The sequence below is a fragment of the Aspergillus pseudonomiae genome (genome assembly GCF_009193645.1).
Source record: "Aspergillus pseudonomiae strain CBS 119388 unplaced genomic scaffold BDV37scaffold_48, whole genome shotgun sequence".
Classification (NCBI taxonomy): Eukaryota; Fungi; Ascomycota; class Eurotiomycetes; order Eurotiales; family Aspergillaceae; genus Aspergillus; species Aspergillus pseudonomiae.
The window spans coordinates 94,768-119,264 of NW_022476040.1; the positions used below are offsets into that span (position 1 = coordinate 94,768).

Genomic DNA, 24,497 nt, shown 5'->3' on the forward strand with positions numbered 1-24,497 from the left:
ATAATGCTAGTGAAAACAAGCGTCCCTACTATCGTACCTTTCAACACTGCCTCTCAAGGATGGTCACTTCGCCGCCTGAGTTTATGCTATCGATAAATCTCGACCTTCTTCTCTAGATAGACCCACGGCAGTCATTGCCTTTAATCCCTCACCCGATCGCGCGTTCTACATCTGAGCCACGTCTCATAGCTTGCATTGATGATAGACTGGAACCCAATTCAACAAATACATATATATCAAGTCTATCTGGATCCACCGGCCGAGGCGCTTGGCGTAATCATCATGATAGCCAGTGGATTTGGGTTCCTGATAAGCTATATACAAGTGGGCCTATATCCCTGATGCCGGTATACTCGGAGTACGATAAGAGGTAGCCCGGATGATCACGATTCGTTATCAGTATGCGGTAGTAAAATTTAGCTAGATCCACTATAATTTGATAACCCACATCTATGAGTCCTAATCTTTCTTTGCATGATCCGGAGCACTCTTAAGATGAAGAGCGAGCTTTGTATTGCCATGGCTGGCCCTCTACATCGTAGTTGGTGGAACACCGGCGCAGGCCTTATGGCTGGATCACGATATCGGTGCCGACACAGCGATTACATACAAACAACTGTGTAGGATCCACTCGTTGCTTGATGGCCAGCAGCCGGTCATACTTCCTTCCCCAAAACACATTTTGCCAGTCAGGTTCGTATCTGGAAAGTCTGTGAGACACTTCTGTTCAATATTCAATACGAGCTGTGTATACTCACGGATTGGCTTCATTCACATACGTCCCTCCCTCTGCGCCGACTATCTCTGTAAGTTGTTTGCTCAGCTGCACCGCCTGGTGCCGCTTCTCCTGTTTTTCGCTGTCCGTGGCTGTATCTGCCCAGTCCACCGACACGCTCAGGAGGCCGTGGCTGTGTTTCCAGACATCATGGACAGCGGTGTGATCGCGCTCGCCATTGTTGACCTTTCCAACTAAAGAGGTGACGAGGAATGAGCACGATGAACAGCGGCCTTAGGAATATTGGAGGACTTACTGAAATTAAACCCTGCTCCTTGCTTGTTATCTACTATGAACTCTGCCAACTGTTCCGCCTTTTCTTGTATCACCTCAGTTGTCAATAGCCGGGATGTATCCTGAATATTGGTCCCAATGTTAGGATCTCGAAGGAAGGCTTTTACGTATCCGTCCCAAGTTGATGGATATGCAGTGACCCCTCCTTGGATCCCCGGAAGCCGAGACAGATTGAAGAATGGAGCAAATGTTTGGTTGAAATCTGCAATTGTGCTGTTCGGCTTAAGCATGATGGCAGCAAAACCATTTTCTATCGCCCCATATCCTATGTAGCCCGCTTCTGTGATAGCTGGCAGCAGCTTGACCGATTCAGCTATGACACGTTTCATGCTGGATGTATTCGTTGCGTTGAGTTGGACTAGTCCAATTATGAGGTTCTGTGGGACTGGATGAGTTTTGTATGTGACCGACGTGACAACCTGACACCCATAGCTGTTAGTCTGGTCTTACGTTTACCTTTGATTTAAGCTGTCCAGGGTGACTCACCCCCCAGGCACTTCCACCTCCTCCTCGGATGGCCCAGAAATACTCCGGGTCTGTATAGGCATTAAGCACCCGGTGCCCACCATCAGCGGAAACAATGGACACTTCCAGAAGGTCTGCATTGCCATTAGTTTACGTACAATCACCAATGGATATCCTCCAACTTACTATCTGCGGCAAGGCCATAATAATGCGCAAAGGGCGAATGGCCACCCCCAAGCACATAGCCTCCAGCAGCACCCACTGTGCGCGCTGAGCCTCCAACGACCAACACGCCTTTTTTGGCGGCGGCTTCGTATACATCTACAGTGCCAAGTTAGCGTGCAGTCTCACGCGGCCAGGCCCAATATTTGACTTACCGAACCATTGCTCACCCGCCTGTAATGTTACCGCAGGTATACCAGTAGCATTAGCTGGTGCATCCTGTGGTACGAACGAATCGTGGAATTCGATGCCCTTCAGATTATGGGTCCAGATTCCAAACGAACCCTTTCCGCTTGAACGACCAAGGCTGTGGTGAGCGTTATTAGCGAAAGCCACATATTATATTCCAGAAGGCTCATACTGATCATGTCCAGTATTCTTCGTCACGAGCAAGAGATCCTTCTCGCTTGCAAATTTCACAGAGGCCTGGATATCCTCCACACTCGCCGCACGAACCATATAATACGGAACTAAAGTGACACAAGCCATGTGTTAGCAGCCTAGAATAAAGACTTGTTAAGAAGGACTTGACGATGACTCTACCTCTGCCTTGGTCACACGGGGCGCTAACGGATGCATTAATGAAACACTGTCCGGTCTTTCCCATTTCCCATACCGTAGCAGAATATGCCCCTGTTTGGTTTGTCCGCCAGAAACTATCCAGCCAACTTTCCTTGGCCACGGTACATTTGTCTGCATTGTACCGCTCCGTATGGCACACTGCTGCGGATGGTACGGAGCGAATCAGTCTTCCGCCAACGGTGGCGTTGAAGTCGTTCCATGTTTGAATATCTGGCCAGCAGTCGTCTCCGTAGGCGCATCTGCGCCGGGGCTGCGTTTGTGCATCGGTTGCGATAGAGAGGATGCCGACGGCTGTGAGAAGATGTTGGAGCATGAGTGTTTATTACTTTTCTTCAACGAGTATTGGAGGATATATGAGTGCAGAAGAGGGAGAGAATAAATATATATAATCATCAATTGTCAACTTGAAGGTCTTGTCGCAGTAACACACATTGCAAGATGACCTTGCAATCATATTTATAGCCGATTCTGAATAGCTACCAGGATATAGGAATACGAGACTTGCCTGATCTGGTATTTTAAAAGCTGGTTATTATGGAGATGCCGTGCAGATCAGTGGTTGAACCGAATACGAGCAGCTCCGAAGATACTGGCATTTCTTGGCTACGTTGCCCGAACGAGCGAGACAATCGTGGAAGCCTCAAGCCAGTGCATCGCTATCATCAGCCCTGTATCCTATATGACGCAATTAAATCGTATCCTCAGCACAACAACGCCAAACGGGGAAAATATGCCAAGGCTGCTACAAGATGGCAGTGAGGCTATCGTTAGGGCTGTGCGATTGGTCCCGGCGCTGCCTTGTTGCCTTACCGAGGTCACATTACGGGTTTACTACATGTAGTTTAGTGTCATCAAAATGGTATTATATAAGCATGTACGGGATTCCTATTGGCTAGTCTGTAGGGGCACACAGTTGAACGAGGTTCAAAAAAAGCTTGGCGGTGCTCAACACGGAATCCGGAAAAACCTAAACGAGGTTCAAGAGGCGGTGGCAGAATCCCAGAAATTTTGAACCCCGTTTAATATATGCATAGTATATTTTTAAGTCCTGTTTAGACTAAATTTTACTTAATCTAAAATTCTATAGATTTTAATAAATAGAAATAGATAATATTTTTTTTAAAATATTTTAATAGAATTAATTTTTAATTTTTAAATTTACTTTTATATACCAAGACTCTATATTTGTTAAACGGGGTTTAAAAATATATGTTTGGCCCCCGCTGAGCCTATGTACGGAAAAACTTCAACGGGGTTCAGAGGCGGTGGCAGGGGCGGTGGCAGAATTTTGAGCACCACCGAGATTTTTTTGGACCCCGTTCAACTGATCCGAGTCTGTAGGAATATCGATATTATCATTCTGGTATAGCCAACAATGGGGATGTATTTATATACACCACAACCTGGGTTATCCACTGTCCATCCCTTTAATCTTAATAGTATTGGGTAGGTATATATGGCTCGGGAGGTCTAATCCGAAACACACATTTTGATCTTGTTCAGGCATATTGTTTACCAAAAGACAACCAAGAATCCGTAGATTAATAAATTACTATGATATAAATCGTTGCTTTTAAGACTTCATTGAGGTGTGGAAAGAAAACCTAAACCCGAAGTATGAGATATCCCCGTACCTTCCCATCGTATTGTGCCCCCGAAACGCCAGATACCGCCAGTTGCGAACATGATAGCTAATGCTCCCAAGGGACGCGGTGATCTTGTAGCTTAACACCAGTGCCATCGGTAGAGCTGACGTTGACGTCCATGGTCCGAACCACACTCATCGGAGAGCGGTTTTCATCGCGTGAAAGGCGCCCCTCGCTGGGGTCATGCTGCGTCACTGAAACGTTTGTCAGCGGTATAGCACTGCCCTCCTCGATCTTCGAGTAGTTGGTCTCTGAAATCCTCCATGGCTTGGGCTTAGCCCGAGGCCCTGAATTGGGGTTTGCACCTTTGTCAGAAGGACCGCTGACAGACTTGTCACTGAGACCGAGAGCGCTGGACAATCGGCTCCGCAGTCCGGACTCCATGGCTAGCTTCGATAGGCATGGCACGCTGAAGATGAAGAAACCGCAGGTCATCTCCGCGCAGGCCCAGAAGAGAAGGGGCCCAATGAAGTACATGGTGTCGGTTGACTTGGCGAAGGTGACGGTATGGGCTAGGCGGAAACAGGCCGCAATGGAGGCGCTGCAACATGGTTAGATCTGCGGGGAGACGTGGGAGATGCTCGAATGGGGCTGGGGCTGGTTGGAAGTACTGACAGAATACCGACACCAAAAATGATTGAAATGCCCATCTTCTTCTGCCAGTTCATGTGGAGGCTCCAAATCATCTTCTGGGGTAGCAGAAACATGCACACGTCGGAGATGACTTGCACGGCCGCGGAGCAGAGCATAACATCTGGGAGTGAGTAGCATTTGCTTGGAAGGTAGAATTCCCAAATAGCTCTGTGCGGGCGACATTGCATGTTGAGAAGGAGGATACAGAGGAGCCCCCAGAGGCATTGAAAAAATGACACAGTCATGCATCCCCACCAGAAGAAACTCTTTGTTCGGTTAACGCTAACAAACACACGACACCAGTCCATCAAGATGGCTGTCTTGATCAGTGGGAGGGTTGCGGAGTAGCAACAACCATAAACTAGAATGAGCTAATGGAACAAATAGATTAGCTTGGATCAGCCATCCGTGCAAAAAGAGAGAAACCCACGTAGAGCGGTCGGATGAGGTCCCGGTTACGAAGGTCCCAGGTGTGGACATAGTAGCCAGGAGTGTAAATCATCCCATAGGCAGCGTAAGCTGTACCCCAGTAGGCGCCCTAAGCATTATTAGTTCATTATGAATGTGAGTATCGATTAGAACAGACGAGCACACATATGCACCGATTGTTAAAGCTAGCCAGGTGTTAGCCACGCCCTTTAGTTTCAGTGGTTTCAGTGATCCAACATACCATCCTCAATACGGACTCTCCTGTCCAACCAGATCCGGACATACCATCGCAGACAGAGACATAGCGTCGCAACGACCATACAGACCGTTGTTATACCCCAAGCATAGTCATTGTGGCTGCTAGGATTGTCGAAATTCGGCGTGACCCCGGGCGGCGGTACAAGAGCCGGAGCCTCGAGCAGGGCATCGAGCTCTTCTGGTGACATATTGACATCCGTGACTAGTAGAGTCTGGACGGACAAGCTGTGTGAACATGGGATGTTCTTTCTTTAATTATAGAGAACAAGGGCTAACCCAGATCTATCCATTGAGGATCGACACCAGGGTAAAGTTCTGCCAAGCTTGTTGCAAATCGGCGATAGAATCAAGGCTACATCGTTGGGCAGTTTCACAAACAAAGACGTCCTCTGCTGCATATAATTATGTAGATATACAATGGACAGGCTATGGCCCACTCCGTATTAGAGCAGCCCGTATCCGCATCGGATCCCATAATCTTGATATCTGACAGCTCTTCGGATGAGAGAATGTCTGCACGCTAAGGGCCGGAAGGAAGCATCCGTTCGCTCTAGCTTCGTCTAGCTTCCAACCAGATGTCAGTGAATCCACCTGGATTGGCTCCCATAGGCTGCTATCTTTTGGCCGGATGACAGGTCACTGCGCTAAGGCCTGCAGTCAATGTGGTGGATGGACCTGTGTTCCGTATTCTGCACCGCCAGTGGGTCGCACCCGTTGTGGTCGCCCCTGTGAAAAATTCACAGAGCAGTAGCGGGCCCTTTAAAGGGGCTCGATACCTCGTCTAATCGGGATAAATGCGGTGCTCAGATCATGTATCGCCACCGTTGTCGCGACTGTGGCCGGAAACGGCAGGAAAATACTTGGAAGCCTCGCGATGCATCTCGCAAAGTTAACATTTGAGTTGCGAGCCCTCATACCAAGTGAGCACCAATTGGAATCCGTCATCGCACTAGACTTTCACAAGAGCCCTCCTGGCCAATAATGGCATACATCGGGGTTTGCTCCGCACGGCGATGCCAGTCTAGATGTGGATATCTGACGATGAATCACACGCGTGGACTGCGATAGCCTTTGCCATGCAGATGCGAGGCAGCTGCTAAATGCTGCCACCCCCCGCCGCATGGTCCAGCACCTCATACACTGCAACTTCCACCATGGCTTCCAGTGAGTTTCCCAGGATGTCGCAGATGATCAGTCCAAAGGATGCAGGGTCTAACGCATAACAATTACTCAGACGATTTCCCGTCCTTGTTACACGATGAGTGTCCGCCAAGAGCGGATCTGCGCCAGATGATGGCTCACCAGCCGCTTCCTACAATCCCTCCTGGGACGATAGATCCAGGTTCTATCACTGGCGACGAGCCGGTGAAGCTGGCGCGCACTGTGTTGCGCCGTTTGAGCGCTGCACTGGCGGATGATGATGCGATCGCTGTTGAGAGTTGTTTCTTTGCCAGTCAGGCATATTGGAAAGATCAGCTGGCGCTCACTTACCACCTCCGTACATTCAGCGGCCCTAGCACAATCACCGCTAGTTTACTGGAAACAAAGAACTTGAGGGAAATTGAAGGGGAGATTGCTGTTGATGGAGGCGCGGTCTTCCTCCCGGCTACGCCGACGCTTGTGAGCCGTTAACTGAAACGCACAGAGTGCTGGTATCTGAACGTTGTAGCTGACCATTGACCGTGTCTACAGCAATTCATCGACTGTGGTATTGCCTTCCGAACTGCCTCGCCCGGTGCTAATTGCAAAGGGAAAGTCGTTCTACTTCCTGTTAAGAACCGCGATGAGACAATTGAGTGGAAGGTCTGGGTCCTGAGCACATTTCTCGAGGGTTTAGACGTGCAGCAAGAGGACGAGGTATTGCTCAGATCTCCTGGGAGGCAATTGGATGGTCTTGCGACATTCGACATAGATGTCTTTATTATCGGGGGCGGAAACGCGTGAGTTACGTGAAGACAACAATCCTGGCATAGCTGACACTGTGCAGCGCTGTCACTCTCGCAGCACGTCTCAAAGCGTTGGGTGTCGATAGTGTCATGGCCGAGCGTAATCCGCGACCTGGCGATAACTGGGCCCTGCGCTATGATTGCATGCGGTTTCATATCCCCACATCATTCTGTGACATGCCCTACATGGGTAAGTATCAGCAGGCCGCCAAGAGTGGAGGAGAGTACACTGACACCGGGTTCACAATCTAGCTTATGACGAGGAGCTTCGAGCTCCTCACCTTTTGACTAGAGAGGAGCTGGCTTCGCAGGTCAGACGGTATGTCGAAACCTTCAACCTGAATATCATCACCTCCGCGCAGATCCTGTCGACGAGGTACGACCCATCCACCAAACTTTGGGAGGTCAAGCTTAAGGCACCTGCTGGCCAGCAAACAGCCCACTGTAAGCATCTCGTGCTTGCGACCGGCATCGCGTCCCAGGAGCCTTATCTGCCAAAGGTAACAGATGGTCATCTATATCAAGGAACCAGCCTCCATTCGGCTCAGTACAAAAATGGAAAGCAGTTAGCAGAGACTGGAGCCAAGGTCAGTGTCATTTCCACCAAGCCAGAAAGATCCCAGAAATATGGTTGTGTTAGCTAACGAGAATGGATTTCCGGTAGTCCGTCCTCGTAATTGGATCTGCCAACACTGCTTTCGACGTTCTCGAGGACTGTCACAGCGCTGGTCTCCAGACAACAATGGTTGTTCGATCTCCAACCTACATTGTCCCAGTCGAATACGTCTGCGATAAGCACAGTCTCGGAGCCTATGACATGGGTGTTGAGTTAGCTGATCGACTCTTCATGACGCTGCCGTCGCACGTAGACGCCCAGCTCGCTCGGGGTTTGATCGCGCAGTTTGCAGCGCAGGAACCGCATCGCTACGACGCTCTCGCAGCCGCTGGATTCCCGGTTATCGACAGTCGCGACCCGGACACGGCATTGATGCACAACCTGCTAGAGCGAGCGGGCGGGCACTACGTGGATGTGGGCGGCACCAAGTTGCTCACGGACGGTACGGCAGGCATGAAGGCCGGGGTCGAGCCCATTGCGTACACGGCCTCAGGGCTACGCTTCTCGGACGGAAGCACTGCTGATGCTGATGCCGTGGTATGGTGCACCGGATTTGCCGACAAGGATATGCGCGACACGGCCATCCGAACCCTGGGCGGACACTCTTCCGGTAAGGATGCTGAGACTGAGACCCAGAAGGTCCTTGGCCCTCGTGAAATCGCTGGTCGCCTCGACGCGACATGGGGTATTGATGCTGAGGGTGAGATACGTGGGTTGTGGAAGCGTCAATCGCGCCTCGAGAACCTGTGGATCGCGGGTGGCTATACGCAACAACACCGGTGGCACTCGCGCACGCTAGCCCTGCAGATTAAGGCCTCTTTGGAAGGTATACTACCTCCAGCATATCTGGACACGCCCCATTCTGCGCGAGGAAGTCCGCATAAATGTACGTTACTGTAGATAGCGGTATCATCTCCGAACGGGAGAATGTACGTGGTTGAATTGAACATATCAGCGCTTGGAATCAGGTCCTGATATTTTTCCATCCACTGTAAAACATGTTGAACATCACTTAAAAAAGCCTATCGTGTGAGCAGTTGCTTCCAGAGAGAGGCATGGACTAGAAACAGTGTACATCCTCAAACCAATCCCTGGAAGAGCACCTGGGCACTAACATCACACTCAACAAAGGCATTGAATATAGGTCACAATATTATGGCAGTTGTTCGATAAAGAATACCTCATCACACGCGATGCATCCGACAATCTTGACACACGTCTAACTGACAACGACGGCACCGCAAAATAAATTTCCAGTGACGTGCCCCACACAATTCGCATTGAAGCCCGTGTCTACTACCGTTCAAGATGCGCTCGAAGCGTCGCGAGTGTTCACACTCGTGCGTCTCCAGCAAATTATTTCGCACCTGGGCGATGCGGCGTTGACGCTCTTGCTGAGGCAGCGCATAGTCAACTTCCCGATCCACAATCTGTTCGGCTCTGGCAACGAGTCTCCCCTCCTGCCACAATACACAGCGACAGGATTTCCACTTTCTGCCGCACAGGTAGCAGAATTCAGCCTTGCAATTACACCTAGACACTTCGTCAGCACTGTTCCAGAACTGAGACAAGAGCCCAGGAGAGAAACAAATCCTACCGCATGTGATAGCAACCTATTGTCAGTTCAACCATCGCCTTGCAGGAGACGCAACGCTGCCACCCTTGGCTTCTGGCAAGTTCCAATGTTTCCTGGAGAGCGGTGTCTTCTGGACAATCGTCATGGTGAAAGGTATTCTTGCACACTGTGCAAGTTAAGGAGCCGCAGTACTTGCACTTCGCCTGCTGGGCTACTATGTTAGTCGGGACGATAAATCTGCCACAATCAGTGTTGCTGCAGTAGGTTCTGTTGGTCGTGGAGAATTCAATTGCTGCCCTCTGAAATACATCCATTTCTTCGGTGGTCATTTGTTTCTCAACAAGCGATAAGGGAATATGCCGGCGGCAGCATCTCGGAGGAAAGAGTTGCTCATCCTTAGTCGCTCTCATGAAAAGGCTCTTGAGGCAATCTGTGCAGTAGAGGTCACCGCATTCCAAGCCAACCATATCGCTTGATTGAAAGCTATCGAAGCAGGTACAGCATTGTTGCTTTTGGTGAGTTAGCTTCTCCATCGCTTCCTTCTGGTGCTCCGCATATGTTTTCGACGGACCACCTTTGTCTTCATCAGAACCACAATCAATATCACCCTGTCCGTTGAGGAAGTCCCAAGGTATATTTAAAGGATGAGAGTGGCGATGCAATTTCCCACGCGGAGGGTTCTGAAGTTCCGGATCATCGGCGCTCATTGTAATGGCTAGTTGTCGATCACGCTGGGCTTGCAACTCTCCATGCGTGATGCCTGCAATAGCTGGGCCGTCCATATACACAGCATGACCAATACTTTGAGCAAGCTTGAGATCATTCAAGAAGCCAACGTGTGTTTGTACCCCATCGCGAAACACTGTCACGGCAATATCAATGTCCAACGGTTCATCAGCTCGACCCTTTCCTTTTTGTTTCTCGCCGAACAAATCGATCTCCTCCATTTGCCGTAGAAGAGCCACGATTTCATCATCCGTGTCTCCCTTGGGTGGTTCTATTGCGCGTTCTCTTGTCATGTTTGGTTTCAGACGCGCGGCAGATCAATAGTAAATGTAATCGATGACTCTAAACTCCCGGGTAGTGTGTCGTGGGGATTGTTTTCACGTTGAGTATCGTGGAGAACATTACCCTAGACCTTTCAAGGCACGGAGGGCTTTTGACCCCGTCTGATCATTCACTCGAAACTCGGTAGACTATCCAGTCCTCGCTCTGTCATTGGGTCTTTTATCCCACAAAGTAGTGAATTGCACCTCACGTGTAGTCCTTATCGTTCAAGCGCATGATCCAATGACGAAATGCTTCCATGAGCTAAGTCGTGCTCGAGGTCATTGTTAGTTCAGTATCCGGGAGTGAATGCCGGACCACGTGGTGATCAGCACTACGTCTAGCTCGCTGTATAAGCACAGAGTTATGCCTAAATGTCAGTCTATTGTGGGAAGCCATAGTTTTCATAAATCTGGCGTTCAGTAAATCCAGCCCTATAGAAATGCGAAATGCCGTCGGGACATATCATATCAGACCACCAACCGGGGAGCTCTTTCGGGGGCGAGTTCCGAACCGAGGTGCCGATCTTAAAACCGGCTCGGCCGAGGTCGGCTACCATAAAAACCCGGGGCTTTCCACATTTTGTAGAAAATAGTTGTAAGGTTCAGCTTGGGGAACTAAGAATGCAATGCCTGATACTTCTCTCGGAGTTAATAACTTGGAATTCAAACGTAACAGGAGGATGTAACTGAGGGGGGCGATGGGGATGGTCTTGGAATTTGGGAGATAGCAGCTTCCGGGATTTCGTAGCAGTTTTTATAAGGCTCGTATAAAGATACTGCCGAAGTTTTATTCTGTGTAGATCACTCATCCAGTGTCCAAAAGGCACGGTTTGGGGAGCTTAGACAATACTAAAGCAAGGCTCACGTCTCGGGACAGTCTCCGATCGGAGATGCGAAGCCGATCCCGATGCACGCCAGCAATAGGGTGCGAGTGAATTGTATGTTGAATGGTTACCATAATGGTACATAGGCTCGGATATCACTCATGCTAGTTCTTATGATACAGGCAATGTCATCAAGCCGTTCTGAAAACCCTCTCACGCATGTCAACATACAAGCTCAGACACACCCTAGAGATGATGAGCCTTGGGCCCAGTGTCACCTCCACGCCATGTCTTGCAAAGTCCCTGTTCCGAAGCTCCAAACACAGGATCGTACTTTGGCTTAGGAACAGACCACGCCTTTCCATAATCACCCCCGTTTGCAACAAAGTCCCAGTCGCCCCCGCTGTAAGCCCCCATCATAGTGAACCCGTCCAGAGTAATCTCAGACAAGGCTTTCTTATCCTCGCGTTTGATACCGTGTCCTGTTCCCGGCGACAACAGTGCAAACTCGGCTTCGGGCTTCGTATTGTGTGTCTTATGTGCCACGCCAGCTGGTATAACAAAGACGTCGCCAGCTTCCGCCTCTAGTAGAACACCACCTTCCTCCCAGGCAGAACCGTGTGTATTCTCATCCATATCCGTTGAGGTATCCGCGACACCGAATCGGATACTGGCAGTGCCTGAGAGCACGGCCATACATTCGTGCGCCTGGGAGTGGTAGTGAGATATTTGAGTGGGACTGTAGCGGAAAATCCAGTGGACGTTCCATTCGTTCTTTGTGAACATGTTCCACACGTCAACTGGGTCGCAATGTGAGTTGTTGGCCTTGGCTAGAACATTCTTGTAGTGGAGTAGTGGTCTTGGCGAGTTGGGGATGAGATCCGTGGGAGAGAGGTGATACTGTCTCACTTCAACCATCCTGCTCGGTTGATTTGTTTTGAAGAATGGAGATACTGAGGTCTATTTAGTTATGCCCTTGGTCGGATTCCTCCGGGTTATTGTACAGCAAAACGGCTTAATCGCTGGGTGGAATATAGCTGTTATATAGCCAGCAAGGTCGGTAACAGATCCGAGTCGGAATCCTTACCCGTGCGGGGCAAGCTTTCTTCACTAAACAATGATGGCTCAAATATCTTACACCGTAGAGTAGGGAATATGAAGATTTATTAATGGTCATTATCGTAACTGAGGCGCGTGAAGCAAAGTCGGAACAAGGTGTACTTCATGTCTTTGCCGTACTCGCAGGTGAAAAACTGGATTAAACATCCAATACAAGGGCACAGAGTAGTAGGCGAAATATGGTTTGCATAGAGACAGATACTTATTTATTTAACTCTAATGAAAGCAGAAAGCCATCTGACCTGATATATAGACGACATTCCATGTGAAAGCATCTGAAAAGCTATACTAACCGCCGTCTGCCACACCTGGACACTGCCATATCATGCATAACCCAGGAATCAAGGAAAGAAGAGACCGACAGAACGAATCAATTTTCATGGCATAGGGTAGTAAGGACTTCAATCGAGTTGTTGTTATTTTCATCAGTTAGACTAGATCCAACATTCAAACCCGAGAGGCCTTTGACAAGAGAATAACAGAGCAGTTGGTTCAAGTCCTAGTTCGATTGGTACTGTTCAATGCGTCCTGGGATTATGCTCCGGAGACCTCCACTTCGACATAGAAGAGACCGAATGCTATTCTAGCTATCTCATCGCTCTCTCCTCTCGATGCACAGATCATTAGACGGACCCGAAAGCGGACATGCGTTCTGGCCACTGCACTGAGGTAACTGAGGTCATACTCCGCCGTCAGACTAAGCTTTACGGAAGCTGCGGAGATGCTATCCGGCGGTCCGTTAACCTTACGGCGCTTCCACAGTCGGATCAAATTTGGTGTTTATTGTTAAATCGATGATGCACTGAGGACCATGCACGGAGGCTTGATAAGAACATTATAGTCGAGACCATGGGATATATTGTCTTTTTCGAGGACTTTATCATGCACATGTGACATGTATGGCTACTGTCTTGTATATCGGAATAGCTTTAGAGTTGAATACAACATCACCGTATCATTTGTAGTCGAAATTCATGGCGAGTCATGAAGTATGAATTGTAATCAGACCGTCATAGATTTATATCTGAAGGATAAGGAATGAAAACAGCCAAATCACTATAGTCATGTTGTCATCCACAGGGAGCTTGATGGCTATAAAAATCTCTCCGAGTCTCCAGAAGTCTATTCCATTTTCCATGATTTAATCCAATCCATCAACCAGCGTCCATTCCTTGAGCCCTCTACCGAAGCAAAGCTTTCTCCCGCAATCATTCACAATGCAGCTTTTTGCCCTTCTCATCGCCACATGCGCTCCAGCCTTGGTCGCTGCCGGCCGGAAACCAGGTGAAATGTGTGCCCCCTACCCCGGCGCATTCTGTGATGAAGGCCTTGAGTGTGTCTCATGTCACGCTGGCCTTCCGGGTGCCCCCGGAGTGGTAAGTGATGGATATGTGCGGTGGCAACCCTTGAATATCAACTAACAACTTGTGAAGTGCGCTTACCAAGATCCATGCGGCCGCGGTGATGATGACAATATCTGGCATCGGTGGTAAGTCAAAGCTTGCTGTTGCTCTAATTTCCCTCTGATACTAATATATGCCAGGCTCTAGGTAAACCATGTCGTAATGGCCGGTGAAGCATGATGGAGCATACAAAGTGGTATTAAGGGATATTTCCCATCAATATTTCTAATTGTGTAATTAGCCTTGGTACGGGTTTTCCCTGGTCCTCTTATGTGGTTCAGGTTTTCCTGTACCGTAACCCAAATGGGAAGGAGTTAATATCGGATGGATCTGGTGATATCTTTCACCAGTACTCTTAAAGAAACCCTTTTACTAGTAGGCATAGTAGTAGCATCCATGGCCGGCGCTTATAGCTCAAACCCCGAAAAATCTAAAGACAGATATCGTCACCTCCGTAATGAATCAGATTACGTCTATGACAGCTAAGTCAGTGACGTCGGCCCGTTGTAACCTTCTTTATGTTCGGAATTAGGGCTTGTTGTACTGTGGCATCTGGTTCCAGGGTTGAGATGTCGCTCACCCAACCATTGATTTCTGCCCCACATAGACCCATGGCAAAGTAGCATGCAGGTGTGAAGAAACTTGGGACAGTTTCGGAATAAATACCACTGTGTAGAACATTTCCGGGGTATTTAGAGACAAGGTTCATTAGTTTAACCCTTCTACGTCGCATTTCCGTATACTTGTGCACTCTTGTTGCGAGCCTCCCCAAGCTACCTTGGTACGAATCAAAGTGACTGCAACAAATTTTGAGCAACATAATTGTCCATGGATGACATGCATTGAATCATTTCGTTATGGTATTGTTATGGAAAAATCAAAACAAAATAACATATGAGATGCTTCTTGGGTACCCCCTACGGTTATGCCAACGCTGGGGTCACATCTCGCAGTTTTCCTTCCAGTTTAGATAATGTAAAACTATACATAATACCTGGACACTCCAGTATACTTGTTAAACACAACGTATGGTCATTAGTGCCACTAGGGCTGATCGTAATTAATCAAATAACATAGAAAGATAGTTCCGTGCCCAGATATCTGTTTCAGTCTTAGTTCTAGTAAGGCAACAAGCAGTAGTCTGGGATATCGGAATATAACCATGATCGATGCAACAATCCCAGATGCTATCCGCCAATTGGCAATACTGGGCAAGGGCGCCTATTGAAGACCAAACTGCATACACGAGAATAAGCAAAAAGGTCATTTGCCGCAGATCAATCCTCATGGTTACCCTTATTCACTACGGGAGAAACCTTTGAAAGCTGAGAGGTATGATCATGCGCGACACTACTCTTGTTGCCATTTGAGTGCTGTCATACCCGGTAGGGCCCTGTACCCGTAGGCTGGACGAGTAATCGTGGCTGGCTAACATATCAGGTTTATTGTGATCACATGGATGCACATCTGGGCTGGGCCCAATTGGAAGGCAACGTAGCCTGAGGCTGGGAATGGAATGAGGGTGTAAATGTATATTCCTTCATTTTTCATACCCCCGAGACTAGTCCTCTATGCAACAAACTAGAGGCTGGTCACGGTGTTGTGAAAGTGATTGCCCATCAGATGCGAAAGATTGTTCGACCTTATATACATTTAGAAATCACCACTGTGGGCTTGCTTCCATGCATTAGCCACATCAGTGGGATTTCCACGGAGGTTAGGTCGTCGTACATAGCAAAACATATTGTGGCAGGGTTTTTTCAAGTTATCAGATCCAAGAATCTCATATATATCATGCGCCTTCCGCAAGAATAGATAAACAATCCAGCTGAAAGGATAAGCTGCTTAATTCTTCATCTCATGACATAAAGCCCACACGTGTTGCTTGGATAACACGATAGCTGCGGCATAGGAGCTTGATGGGTAACAACTTTCAATGCCTCCATTGTCCCCCATTCAGCTATCTAGCCAATACGACATCATTCCAAAATCTGTCTCCCTACAGCGTCGCTCGAGGTATGCTTTCGTTTTCCTCTGTGCATGACCCTCCTGAATTCATTACTGATACTCTTCAGCGGGCTCAATGCAGCAGAGTCACTGGGAATAGGGCTTGGCATAGCAGGTGCCGTTCTGCTGATATGCTGCGTCTGTTGGATGAATTTCGTGGTACCGAGATTGGCGCGACAGATGGAGCCGCGAAAGGGACGTTCCAGGCGTCCTTCTGTGTCACCACCTTCCCTAATACCGTCAGACCCTTCTCCAAGTCCGCAGTCCCCGCGTTATCCCGATCCTGTTGTTGGTATTAGGACTACAATAGGCCGTGTGCCGGTAGTAGGGCTAAGAGAGCCGTAGGTGAAGCTAGTGCACCTACATAGTACCATCACTTTGTGTTTTATTGATCACAGTTTAGAGTACTCTTGATCCTATTGAGCTTGCATGACTGAGGATGCTTTCGCAACGCGTAATTATTCCCATTATGTATGTAGCAGAGCTAATTAAAGGTGTCAAAACAACGTGCCATAGAGAGAACGAGGTGAGCCTTGCGTAATTTGTGTAATTAACCCGCGCGTCCTGCGAGGTGCCTAGAATTCACGCCATGATTCTGCCTTAGGTCAGCTGGGCAGGTAGACACACCCTCAAATTCAGCTCGGAAAACAATCTCACTCCCAAACAGCAGCTGCATCGTAAAATCTAGCTTTTGGTAGGAACCTTTTCCATCTGACTTGAGTCAAGGAGCCGGGCCTCTTCTCCGCGGCTCTGTTAGATCAATGGTCATGTACCCCACTTCGTAGCATTCTAATCAACTCAATCAGACATCTTAGGCATAATATTCGCTGTAAGCCAAACCTTTAGTGCGAACATTTGGTGGGCTCTCCCCTTCGCGTGAAGGGCTCCACGCCAAGAGAGATATTGTCAACTTTGCGTCCATCGATGGGTCACAATAAGCTACCAACAGGAATTCCCAAGGTTGGTCAACGGACACTTCCGTATCCTGACTCAGATAATATTTTAGTCCGAGGGAGCTAGGGATAAGTCTTGAGACTGCTGGAGACATACCGCCTCAACGAACCATTGCATGGCCTCATGAGAGGGTTCACCAGTGACAGGGTGGGGCACACTATGGGATTAATGTTCTGCTCACTCATGTTAGGATACACTCGCTGCTGGGGAAACTTACCTTGGGTATCCACAATCGGGATTGTATTTCACATAGACCTGTTGGCCGTAACAACGTGGTAGCTTTCTCGCCGTAACGGTCTCATGGTTCATTCCCCAGCATGGAGCTCCTAAGGTTCTCGATGCCCAACTAATAAGTGTCAATTAGCATGCTGCATAAGCGATATACATTCAGCTCTATACTTACGCGTCAGGGGGCCGCGTAACTGTAGCTAGATGCTCAAACTTGTGCTTCACTCGCTTGTATAGGTAGTCATTTTGGCCAAATCCACCAACCATCACAATTCCCAATTCAGGACAGTGACAACTCCGGTTGATGAGAGTTGTGACCTGGTCACTGATGAGACTGAGCACCCTAGTGATAGTGGGGTCGGACATCCGAGTAACGTCACGTCCAGTAATGATCAGACAGGTTTCCTCCGTGCCGTGGATTCGGGCCCTGTACAACTGCGGTCGAACTATTGAGATTCAGTCAACTGATCTACGCTGAGCGGTTCTCGGTTGAAAAGCCATACGATAAATTTCCCACCTATCGTCCGGACTCCTGGTAAACTGTTGTTTGATCTACTGCTTTGAGTGAGGGCCAACACAAGCTTCGATTTTCAGACGTACCTCGACATCGAAACGCCGGCGCGCCTTGTTCAGTTTGTTAGAGTGCTGTTCAATAGAGTGATGGCTTTACACTTACATTGCGCAGCCACTTCTCCAGCGTTTCAGTCCTGCGGCCAGTATAGTACCTCCCCAATCTTACCTTTAGGAAGTCTTCAAATGCACAGTTTAGGAGGATCGATCCACAGGCCTCCCCAGTCCCAGGGATACTTTCAACTAATTCCAAAGGCTCGTTTCTCTTGACGCAGTAGGTGATCAGGTCCACTGTGCCACCACCAGCATCGCAGATGATGTAGTGATTCCCGGCCGAACCGACTGTACCATGTGCGCTTGACTAAGGGTATGTATCGCCGCAGCCTGTGGCACTGCAATTAGTTCAATATCGGCACATTAGCTAAAAGCCCTCCTAGCACACTGCTTTGTGGCATTCTTCGCTGGATCGGTCCAAATAGCCGGGATAGTCAAGATGAACCTCTTAGGGGCTTTTCTGACGACATCTAGGGAAGGGCTGAGCAGATCCCAGACGACCTAAGTTATTGGTGGACTCACCTGGAACCCATAGGTTGTTGATCTGCTCTCGGGCAGCCAGATAGATAGCCTGGAGGTAATCTGTACAGACATCCTTGGTTGGCATTGCGATTGGCTTCATATTCTCCAACAACTGCACTCCTAGTTCCGTGATTCCTCACGAAGGATCGGGAGGACTCAGTGTCGGATCGGAATGCCTTGAGCTTGGCTCTGGCTTCCGGGTCCAGCTCTCTTTATACCAAAAGTTGTGTCAGTATGCTTTTGGGACTAACACGCCGCTTCTTACTCACAATTTGAAATATTTCAAGGCCCTAATCTTGCCTTGAGTCTGAAATCCCCATTTAGTCGTTTTTTTATTGTCATCGTAAAGTATCTCGCTAGAGACATCATTCAGACATAGTCTGTATCCATAGTGGATTCAGTCTGTTACCGACGTTGGTACCTTTTCGCTTGTCGCATTTCTATGCGGCCATTGTGTTAGAAGATCCTAGTGTTAACATTAGCGAGATTCCTTCACCCGAGTTCTTATACTTGCCTGTCTACTAGGTACACGCCCCGCAGCTGTATGTATGTACCCAATGCCCGAGTATGTCGTTCCAAAGTCAATGGCAATCTGTAAAGTGCCGCCCGGTTAGCTGATGTATTACACCAAAAGATCTTAGGATCTGATGACAGCCATTCTGGATATACTCACGATAAGGATGTTGTCCTCTCCCGTCATTTTTCGCCTACCTTCAGCGGATTGAGTCAATATGGAATGTAGAAATTAGAATTACCGCTAGACTTAGATATTGTCGTATCATAAATGGATAAGCGTATTACGATAGTTAGGCTGGCTTAAAAAGGCAGGACTATATGAGGCTCTGTAGATGTCAGCCCCCAACTAGTTTCTAAAGGACCTCGCGCTCACTATTAAAGACATATTATCTATAATATTTTCTCCATAGTATATATTATTTTATACGATAGATTCGTTAAACTTACTATATATTAGTCCTCGAGTATTAATATATTTATTATAATATAAACTTTATATTGCGGATATTAACGTCATTTTACTACTATATATATTAATAAATAAAAGAGATTACAATATCTAAGGGTAGAAATAAATCTAAACATAATTTAAGTAAAGGCCAATAGACTATTTTTACCTTAGGATATGCAGCACTTTAAAATCTAGAACAGGCCTTAGCTGACCGGTCTATGCAAACCTGCCGTGTGGCCTGCCTATATGCAGAAAGGTCCAGGTTTAACCCTGCCTCGTGTCTCCTCATAGGAGAGCATGATTCGATTTACGTGTAGCTTGAGCACCACAATGTGCCGGCTCGAGGAGCACAGGTAGCCTTCTGAGAGTATTGAATGCTCCTGCAAATCCTATTTGTACCCTGGCGGAGGCGCAACCATATTAACGGTGGCGCCGACGAAGCTCATGGATCAAACATTATGATCTCATCTAGGCCTTCAGAAAACAGTGCGACCCTACGGTTGCAGGGTGCTATGCACTACGAAGCACCTTTCAAACGCCTCGAGTTGCCTAAATCGTAATCGGACGACTAAGCTGGCCAACAGCATCAAGCCACCTATATAGTAAGTTATTTGCAAGGCTTTGCGTCACGTACCCCTGACCTCTGTTCATCTGATATCCTCCAGAGATGTTAAACCTGTCGACCATTTTTGCTTCTACCATTTGGCCATACTTCCTCCCGCTCGGCGTTTTATTCATGGACAGCAAGAATGGGACGAAGAAGAATCGACGCTGCTCCGAAGGGAGCTTCGTGAGGCCCAAACCAAGATCCGGCGCCAGGAGATCTTACTCTTCCGCCTACAGATGGACCCTTACGCGGATCATCAGTACCCCGACACCGTGACCGATAAGGAATACCAACGATCCATATACGGTGTACAGCAGACCGCCTGGAGAATGTGCGATATGATGAGACACAATCGTATCACTCTTTGCCACGCAATCTCCACCATGAGAGAATTGGAAAATCAGGTGCATCAGGACGAGAATAGTGCACTTCAATTGAGCATGCTATTGAGTCTCATCAGATCCTCGTCATATAGTAAAGCGCTATACCGATCCAGTGTGGCCTTACTCGTGTTTCTTGCTTTTGAGAGATGGGCCTTTTCACCACGGAATATCTCAGCCAGCATTTCTCCAGGTGGGAATGCCGCCTTCAAAAGCATATTCCAATGGTTACTCTCGAGCATCAAAATGGATCCTATATCTGACCAAGGTATGACAAGCTTAACTGGATTTGTGCGCGGAATGTAACCAGAGATATCAACTTTAGACTCCGGAGCTAGCTTAAAGGATGCAGAGGAATGGCGACTCAGGACCGTTCTTTACATAGCGCGTTCCAAGTCCGCCCCTGAAGCTAAGGATCTTACCAAAGAACGGATCTTGGGTGAGCTATGTCGGCTTTTCATGACCCGCGATAGTTCATCTGAGATACGAAGTGTTCTGCATGGCCTCGTTGACAGTGGGATCGATTTAGCAGGCTTCCTGCAGGAACAGCAAAGTATCTACCACTTCGTACGATTAAAGGGCCGGTTTGATCCTGAGGCTATGGAGCTTCACGAACCTCAGCAAGCCGAGTGGTCTCTTAACCAAGGCAGTAACGCCAAAGTACTGGTTTGTATATATCCATCCTTAGTAAAACTTGTTGCGTCGCCACCATTTACCTGCCTTGTATCCAAAGGTAACGCACCTTGTCGTCCTATGCCTGATGGGGAGAACCTAATCCATGGTCCTCCAATGAGAAGACGGACCACATGAGAGACAAGGCTAGTTTGACAAACTCTGGGCATGCAGATTCTAGGGTCCGGATAAAGTACTGACTCCGTGGGGGGGCTCTTTCTGGTATTGCCCGTCTTAACGGGATGGAAATTCGGTGTGGACTTTTCTTGTCTTTCTCTCCTCGTCCCTTGTTTTTTCGTTCTCTCTCATCTCATACCTTTCTCTTCTTATTATCTTCTCCTCTTCTTTATCATATCCTCGTAGTGCTTACTCTTCTCTTTCCATCGTCCTTTCATTGCCTTTTAGTTACCTGTACGATTTCTCTGGTGTCATTCCAACCAGCATGGCGGACTCCGCCATTCCACCTCACTGTCATCCAGATATGGATATTCTTTTGGAGGCAAGTCTTGTCAATCTTCCAGTATATAGCCTTACCCGTAGTCTGCCTCTCGATAAGCCCTGCCGAAGCCCCACCTTAGCTTTACAGGATAAACCGCTCCAGTGAGCCACTCAATCTAGTCACTACTGTACAGTACTTCGGAGAAGGTAGATGGCAAATCCTATCTACTTAGAGGATAGGTTCACTAGAACATCTAGCAGTATGAAAATAACTGTATTCTGCCAGCTGTCAAAGGGCCTTTCTTTGCTTTTTATGACGAGCGAGGCTGAGATCAGCACAGCCTCGTTTCTGTTTGCCAGCTGGCACGGCTGATCATCCCCCACTAACTACCACGGTTAACCACCCCTCGATTTCGCCTTCATGATGAATCCTGAATCTGTGAAATGGTAGGACATGATTGCAGCAGTTCACGCTATCTACTTCCCTAAAGATGGACCCGTTATCCATAGTCGGTGCAGTCGGCTCGATACTGGGGATCATCGACCTGGCGACTCGAAGTATCAAAACCCTAACCGACTTGCAAGGCCGCTATACGAGCATCGGTCTCAGAGCAAGAATCCTTATTGGGCAGTTATCGACTCTGAAGGCTGCCCTTGGCCAGATCAAAGAAGTGCTCGATCTTCTCGATCCAGGGAGCCGCATTGAAGACTCACAAATTTCGGTCGACATCACGACGTCGCTAAGCTGCTGTGAGGCGATTATGTCGCTTCTGGACCAGCGACTGTCTCGGATGCAGGAGGATCATCTCACGATGCGGGATAAAACCAGCATTTTGTGGCACGAGAAAGAGACGACTGATTTCCAATCCCTGTTGAACAATCAGGTCAATGCGTTGAATCTTCTCTTAACCGCGCTTCAGTGGTAGGTTGCGACCGTGAAACAGCATGGTCAATTCGCTAATCCCTGTTTAGCAAGTCTATTATCGAACAGAGACTTTTTCTGCAGAGATCTGAGACCCGGGTTGTCTTCAACCGAATTAAAGATGATACCTCCTCTTTGCTTTGGTTAAGAGACTCGGACTCGGAGATGACGAAGAAAAGCATCGTTGCAGAAGACTTGAGTTTAATCGAAACAAGATTCGCCTTCGACTCGGACCTATTCAGCTCGAGGGTTTATTGCTCCGCGGCCAGATCGACCATGGTACATGCGCTCAAAGGGACCACTGTAAAGCCTTCCTATACAGAGGCTAGTGTAGTCCCCGACGACAACGCTACGGAGAGGGCATTTTCTATTATGAGTGATGAAGAAGCCAGCATCATTTGGAGGCCTACGGAATACAATCCGAATCAAAGACACCCCACCCACAGCATTAATACAGGGCGAGCATGGAGCCTGAGAGAAGGACTAAGTCGGCCCCGTACTGCTCCCAGCTTGGTCTCAAGCATGCTTCTTTCTAGGCAACGCAGCCGGGCTACGAGTCTTGTTAGTGTGAGACAGGCGAAGAAAAGTAGCCAGTGGCTCTCGTCAATAGCTCTGTGGAACCTATGGGGTGGAGAGGCATCACCCTATCCTTCTACTGCGGATAGTATTGTGGAAACCGCTCCCGTGGAACCTGTCTCTCAAAGAGTCCTCCTTCTCGGCTCCTCCAAAAGCGGCAAGTCCACGGCATTGAACGTGCTAAATCTCCTGGTTGGGTGTCCCTCAGACATGTCTCAGCTCTTTCAGTCTAGACTTACCATTCTGGAGTCACTCAGCAATCAATTGCGCCAGCTTCTGGAAGTAGGTGAACGACTTTGTACCGGAGATAGTGTTGATGAGGAATACGCAGTGATGCGTAGTACCTCTGACTCTGTCACTCGGCTACTAGAAACGTTACATGAGATGTCTATCTCGCAGCGACAAGGCAGAATGGTCGAAATACGCAGGGATATGAGAGACATATGGGGGTATATACAGAAATGTGGCCTCATGGATGAGGTGGGACTTGAGGCTATGGATGATGGGGCTGAATAGTACGTTCTTCGGTCCCTCGATCCCCAGCAGCAGAATGACAAGCCAACTGATCAAGCAGCCTGTTAAACTCGGTCGAACGTATCACCGAACCAGATTACATGCCCACCTTAGAGGATACAATGTGGTGCTACACAAGATCCACAGGCATCACCTTGGCGCGGTATACCAACGGGCCGTCGGAGGTGATTTTCTGTGATGCCTCGGGGAGTCGCGGTGAAAGAAAGAAATGGAACCGCATATTTGATGGAGCAACAAAGGTCCTGTATTTTGTCGATGCAGGATCGTACGACCAGACGTTAACGGAAGATAATCATGCAAATCGTCTGGCGGAAGAGTTGACACTGTTCGACAGCGTATGCTCGGCTGCAAAGCTCAGCCATGTGGAGATAGTTCTGTTTATTCATAAAGTGGATAAACTTGAACGGAAGCTGAGGACGGTACCGTTCGACAGCACCATCTTTGACAACTGGGGGATGTTTAGTGGAGAGCCCCAGTCAGTAGATGATGTCAGGGATTATCTCTACAACACATTCTCGGCCATTGCGCAGAAATCCAGCCGCTCTATCTCTGTCACTTTCACCAGCTTGAAGCGACCTGAAGAGCTTGGCAAGACGATCTTGTCATATGCTTCTTCCGTTGTTAACATGGTGTGATGCCGTACCTATTGGATTCCTACACCTTTCCGTTGCAGCTGTATTCAGTGTTCTGCTATTCACTGGGGCCGGTTTCCGTTGTGTATAATTTGCCGTCTCGTATATTGCTCCACCTGGGTAAAGGATCGGCTCAGCCATCTATCCGAACATAGCCAGTAGCATTATCACGTAGTTGTGTTCTTGCTTTTTGCATTTTCCGTCGTGGCAATCCTTGCCTCATCTTGCCCTTCTTGTCTTGTCCAGACAGTGACAGGGTCCATGTTCATGGATAAAGGTCCACAGCATTGTATGCCCGCCACTCTTCGTCAAACACACACCCTACCGTGAGACATAGAAAGCGGCCAACAGCATTTTGAATTTGTTGTGAACAGCTTCTATTGACGTAAGAAGTCTCTAGTATTCGTCTAACTTTTATCGATGCTATGGCCAGACCAGAACAACGGCTCCGAAAAAGCCGGGGTCAAAGCCATAATAACTTTGGGTGTGAAAAACCCATGTAGATTGGAATAATATTTATACCAAAGCTGCCTAGCCTGTGCCTCCCTGGGAGAAGCTGTATTGTCACACGGATATCCACCATGCGACTATTATGAG

At 48.3% G+C, this 24,497-nt stretch overlaps 9 protein-coding genes across 9 annotated transcripts; 4 read left to right on the plus strand and 5 right to left on the minus strand.

Annotated features, from left to right (window-relative positions):
• Positions 1-565: 565 nt before the first annotated feature.
• On the minus strand, positions 566-2,651 carry BDV37DRAFT_284478 (FAD/FMN-containing protein; the record flags this gene model as incomplete). Its single annotated transcript, XM_032087506.1, has 8 exons — positions 566-701; positions 759-969; positions 1,032-1,488; positions 1,556-1,668; positions 1,721-1,855; positions 1,912-2,063; positions 2,118-2,226; positions 2,300-2,651. 8 exons carry the CDS (start codon positions 2,649-2,651, stop codon positions 566-568), a joined length of 1,665 nt encoding a protein of 554 aa, XP_031939990.1.
• Positions 2,652-3,967: 1,316 nt separating this feature from the next.
• Positions 3,968-5,980, minus strand: BDV37DRAFT_252113 (uncharacterized protein). Its single transcript, XM_032082382.1, has 5 exons — positions 5,288-5,980; positions 5,212-5,231; positions 5,048-5,155; positions 4,600-4,988; positions 3,968-4,525 (listed from the first exon to the last, which is right to left on the minus strand). The coding sequence occupies exons 1-5, from the start codon at positions 5,490-5,492 to the stop codon at positions 4,030-4,032; spliced, it is 1,218 nt and encodes a 405-aa protein (XP_031939991.1). The 5' UTR covers positions 5,493-5,980; the 3' UTR covers positions 3,968-4,029.
• Positions 5,981-6,010: 30 nt separating this feature from the next.
• On the plus strand, positions 6,011-9,219 carry BDV37DRAFT_252122 (flavin-containing monooxygenase). Its single transcript, XM_032082383.1, has 6 exons — positions 6,011-6,468; positions 6,539-6,924; positions 6,997-7,244; positions 7,292-7,440; positions 7,503-7,837; positions 7,915-9,219. The coding sequence occupies exons 1-6, from the start codon at positions 6,405-6,407 to the stop codon at positions 8,764-8,766; spliced, it is 2,034 nt and encodes a 677-aa protein (XP_031939992.1). The 5' UTR covers positions 6,011-6,404; the 3' UTR covers positions 8,767-9,219.
• Positions 9,051-10,461, minus strand: BDV37DRAFT_272682 (E3 ubiquitin-protein ligase; the record flags this gene model as incomplete). The annotated part of the gene is made up of 2 exons (XM_032084917.1): positions 9,051-9,399; positions 9,464-10,461. 2 exons carry the CDS (start codon positions 10,459-10,461, stop codon positions 9,051-9,053), a joined length of 1,347 nt encoding a protein of 448 aa, XP_031939993.1.
• Positions 10,462-11,561: 1,100 nt separating this feature from the next.
• BDV37DRAFT_295102 (cupin domain-containing protein) lies at positions 11,562-12,248 on the minus strand (the record flags this gene model as incomplete). The annotated part of the gene is made up of 1 exon (XM_032089784.1): positions 11,562-12,248. Exon 1 carries the CDS (start codon positions 12,231-12,233, stop codon positions 11,562-11,564), a length of 672 nt encoding a protein of 223 aa, XP_031939994.1. The 5' UTR covers positions 12,234-12,248.
• Positions 12,249-13,651: 1,403 nt separating this feature from the next.
• Positions 13,652-13,988, plus strand: BDV37DRAFT_284483 (uncharacterized protein; the record flags this gene model as incomplete). Its single annotated transcript, XM_032087507.1, has 3 exons — positions 13,652-13,810; positions 13,881-13,923; positions 13,978-13,988. 3 exons carry the CDS (start codon positions 13,652-13,654, stop codon positions 13,986-13,988), a joined length of 213 nt encoding a protein of 70 aa, XP_031939995.1.
• A 1,929-nt stretch (positions 13,989-15,917) lies between these two features.
• On the minus strand, positions 15,918-18,610 carry BDV37DRAFT_272684 (Hsp70 family protein; the record flags this gene model as incomplete). The annotated part of the gene is made up of 12 exons (XM_032084918.1): positions 15,918-16,127; positions 16,470-16,555; positions 16,685-16,860; positions 17,016-17,144; positions 17,202-17,472; positions 17,530-17,578; positions 17,627-17,650; positions 17,703-17,938; positions 18,037-18,120; positions 18,173-18,245; positions 18,283-18,380; positions 18,586-18,610. 12 exons carry the CDS (start codon positions 18,608-18,610, stop codon positions 15,918-15,920), a joined length of 1,461 nt encoding a protein of 486 aa, XP_031939996.1.
• Positions 18,611-20,929: 2,319 nt separating this feature from the next.
• Positions 20,930-21,552, plus strand: BDV37DRAFT_154688 (uncharacterized protein). Its single transcript, XM_032079044.1, has one exon. It carries the CDS (start codon positions 21,041-21,043, stop codon positions 21,374-21,376), a length of 336 nt encoding a protein of 111 aa, XP_031939997.1. The 5' UTR covers positions 20,930-21,040; the 3' UTR covers positions 21,377-21,552.
• Positions 21,553-21,997: 445 nt separating this feature from the next.
• On the plus strand, positions 21,998-23,903 carry BDV37DRAFT_272685 (guanine nucleotide-binding protein subunit alpha; the record flags this gene model as incomplete). The annotated part of the gene is made up of 3 exons (XM_032084919.1): positions 21,998-22,158; positions 22,209-23,120; positions 23,387-23,903. 3 exons carry the CDS (start codon positions 21,998-22,000, stop codon positions 23,901-23,903), a joined length of 1,590 nt encoding a protein of 529 aa, XP_031939998.1.
• Between the last annotated feature and the right edge of the window lie 594 nt (positions 23,904-24,497).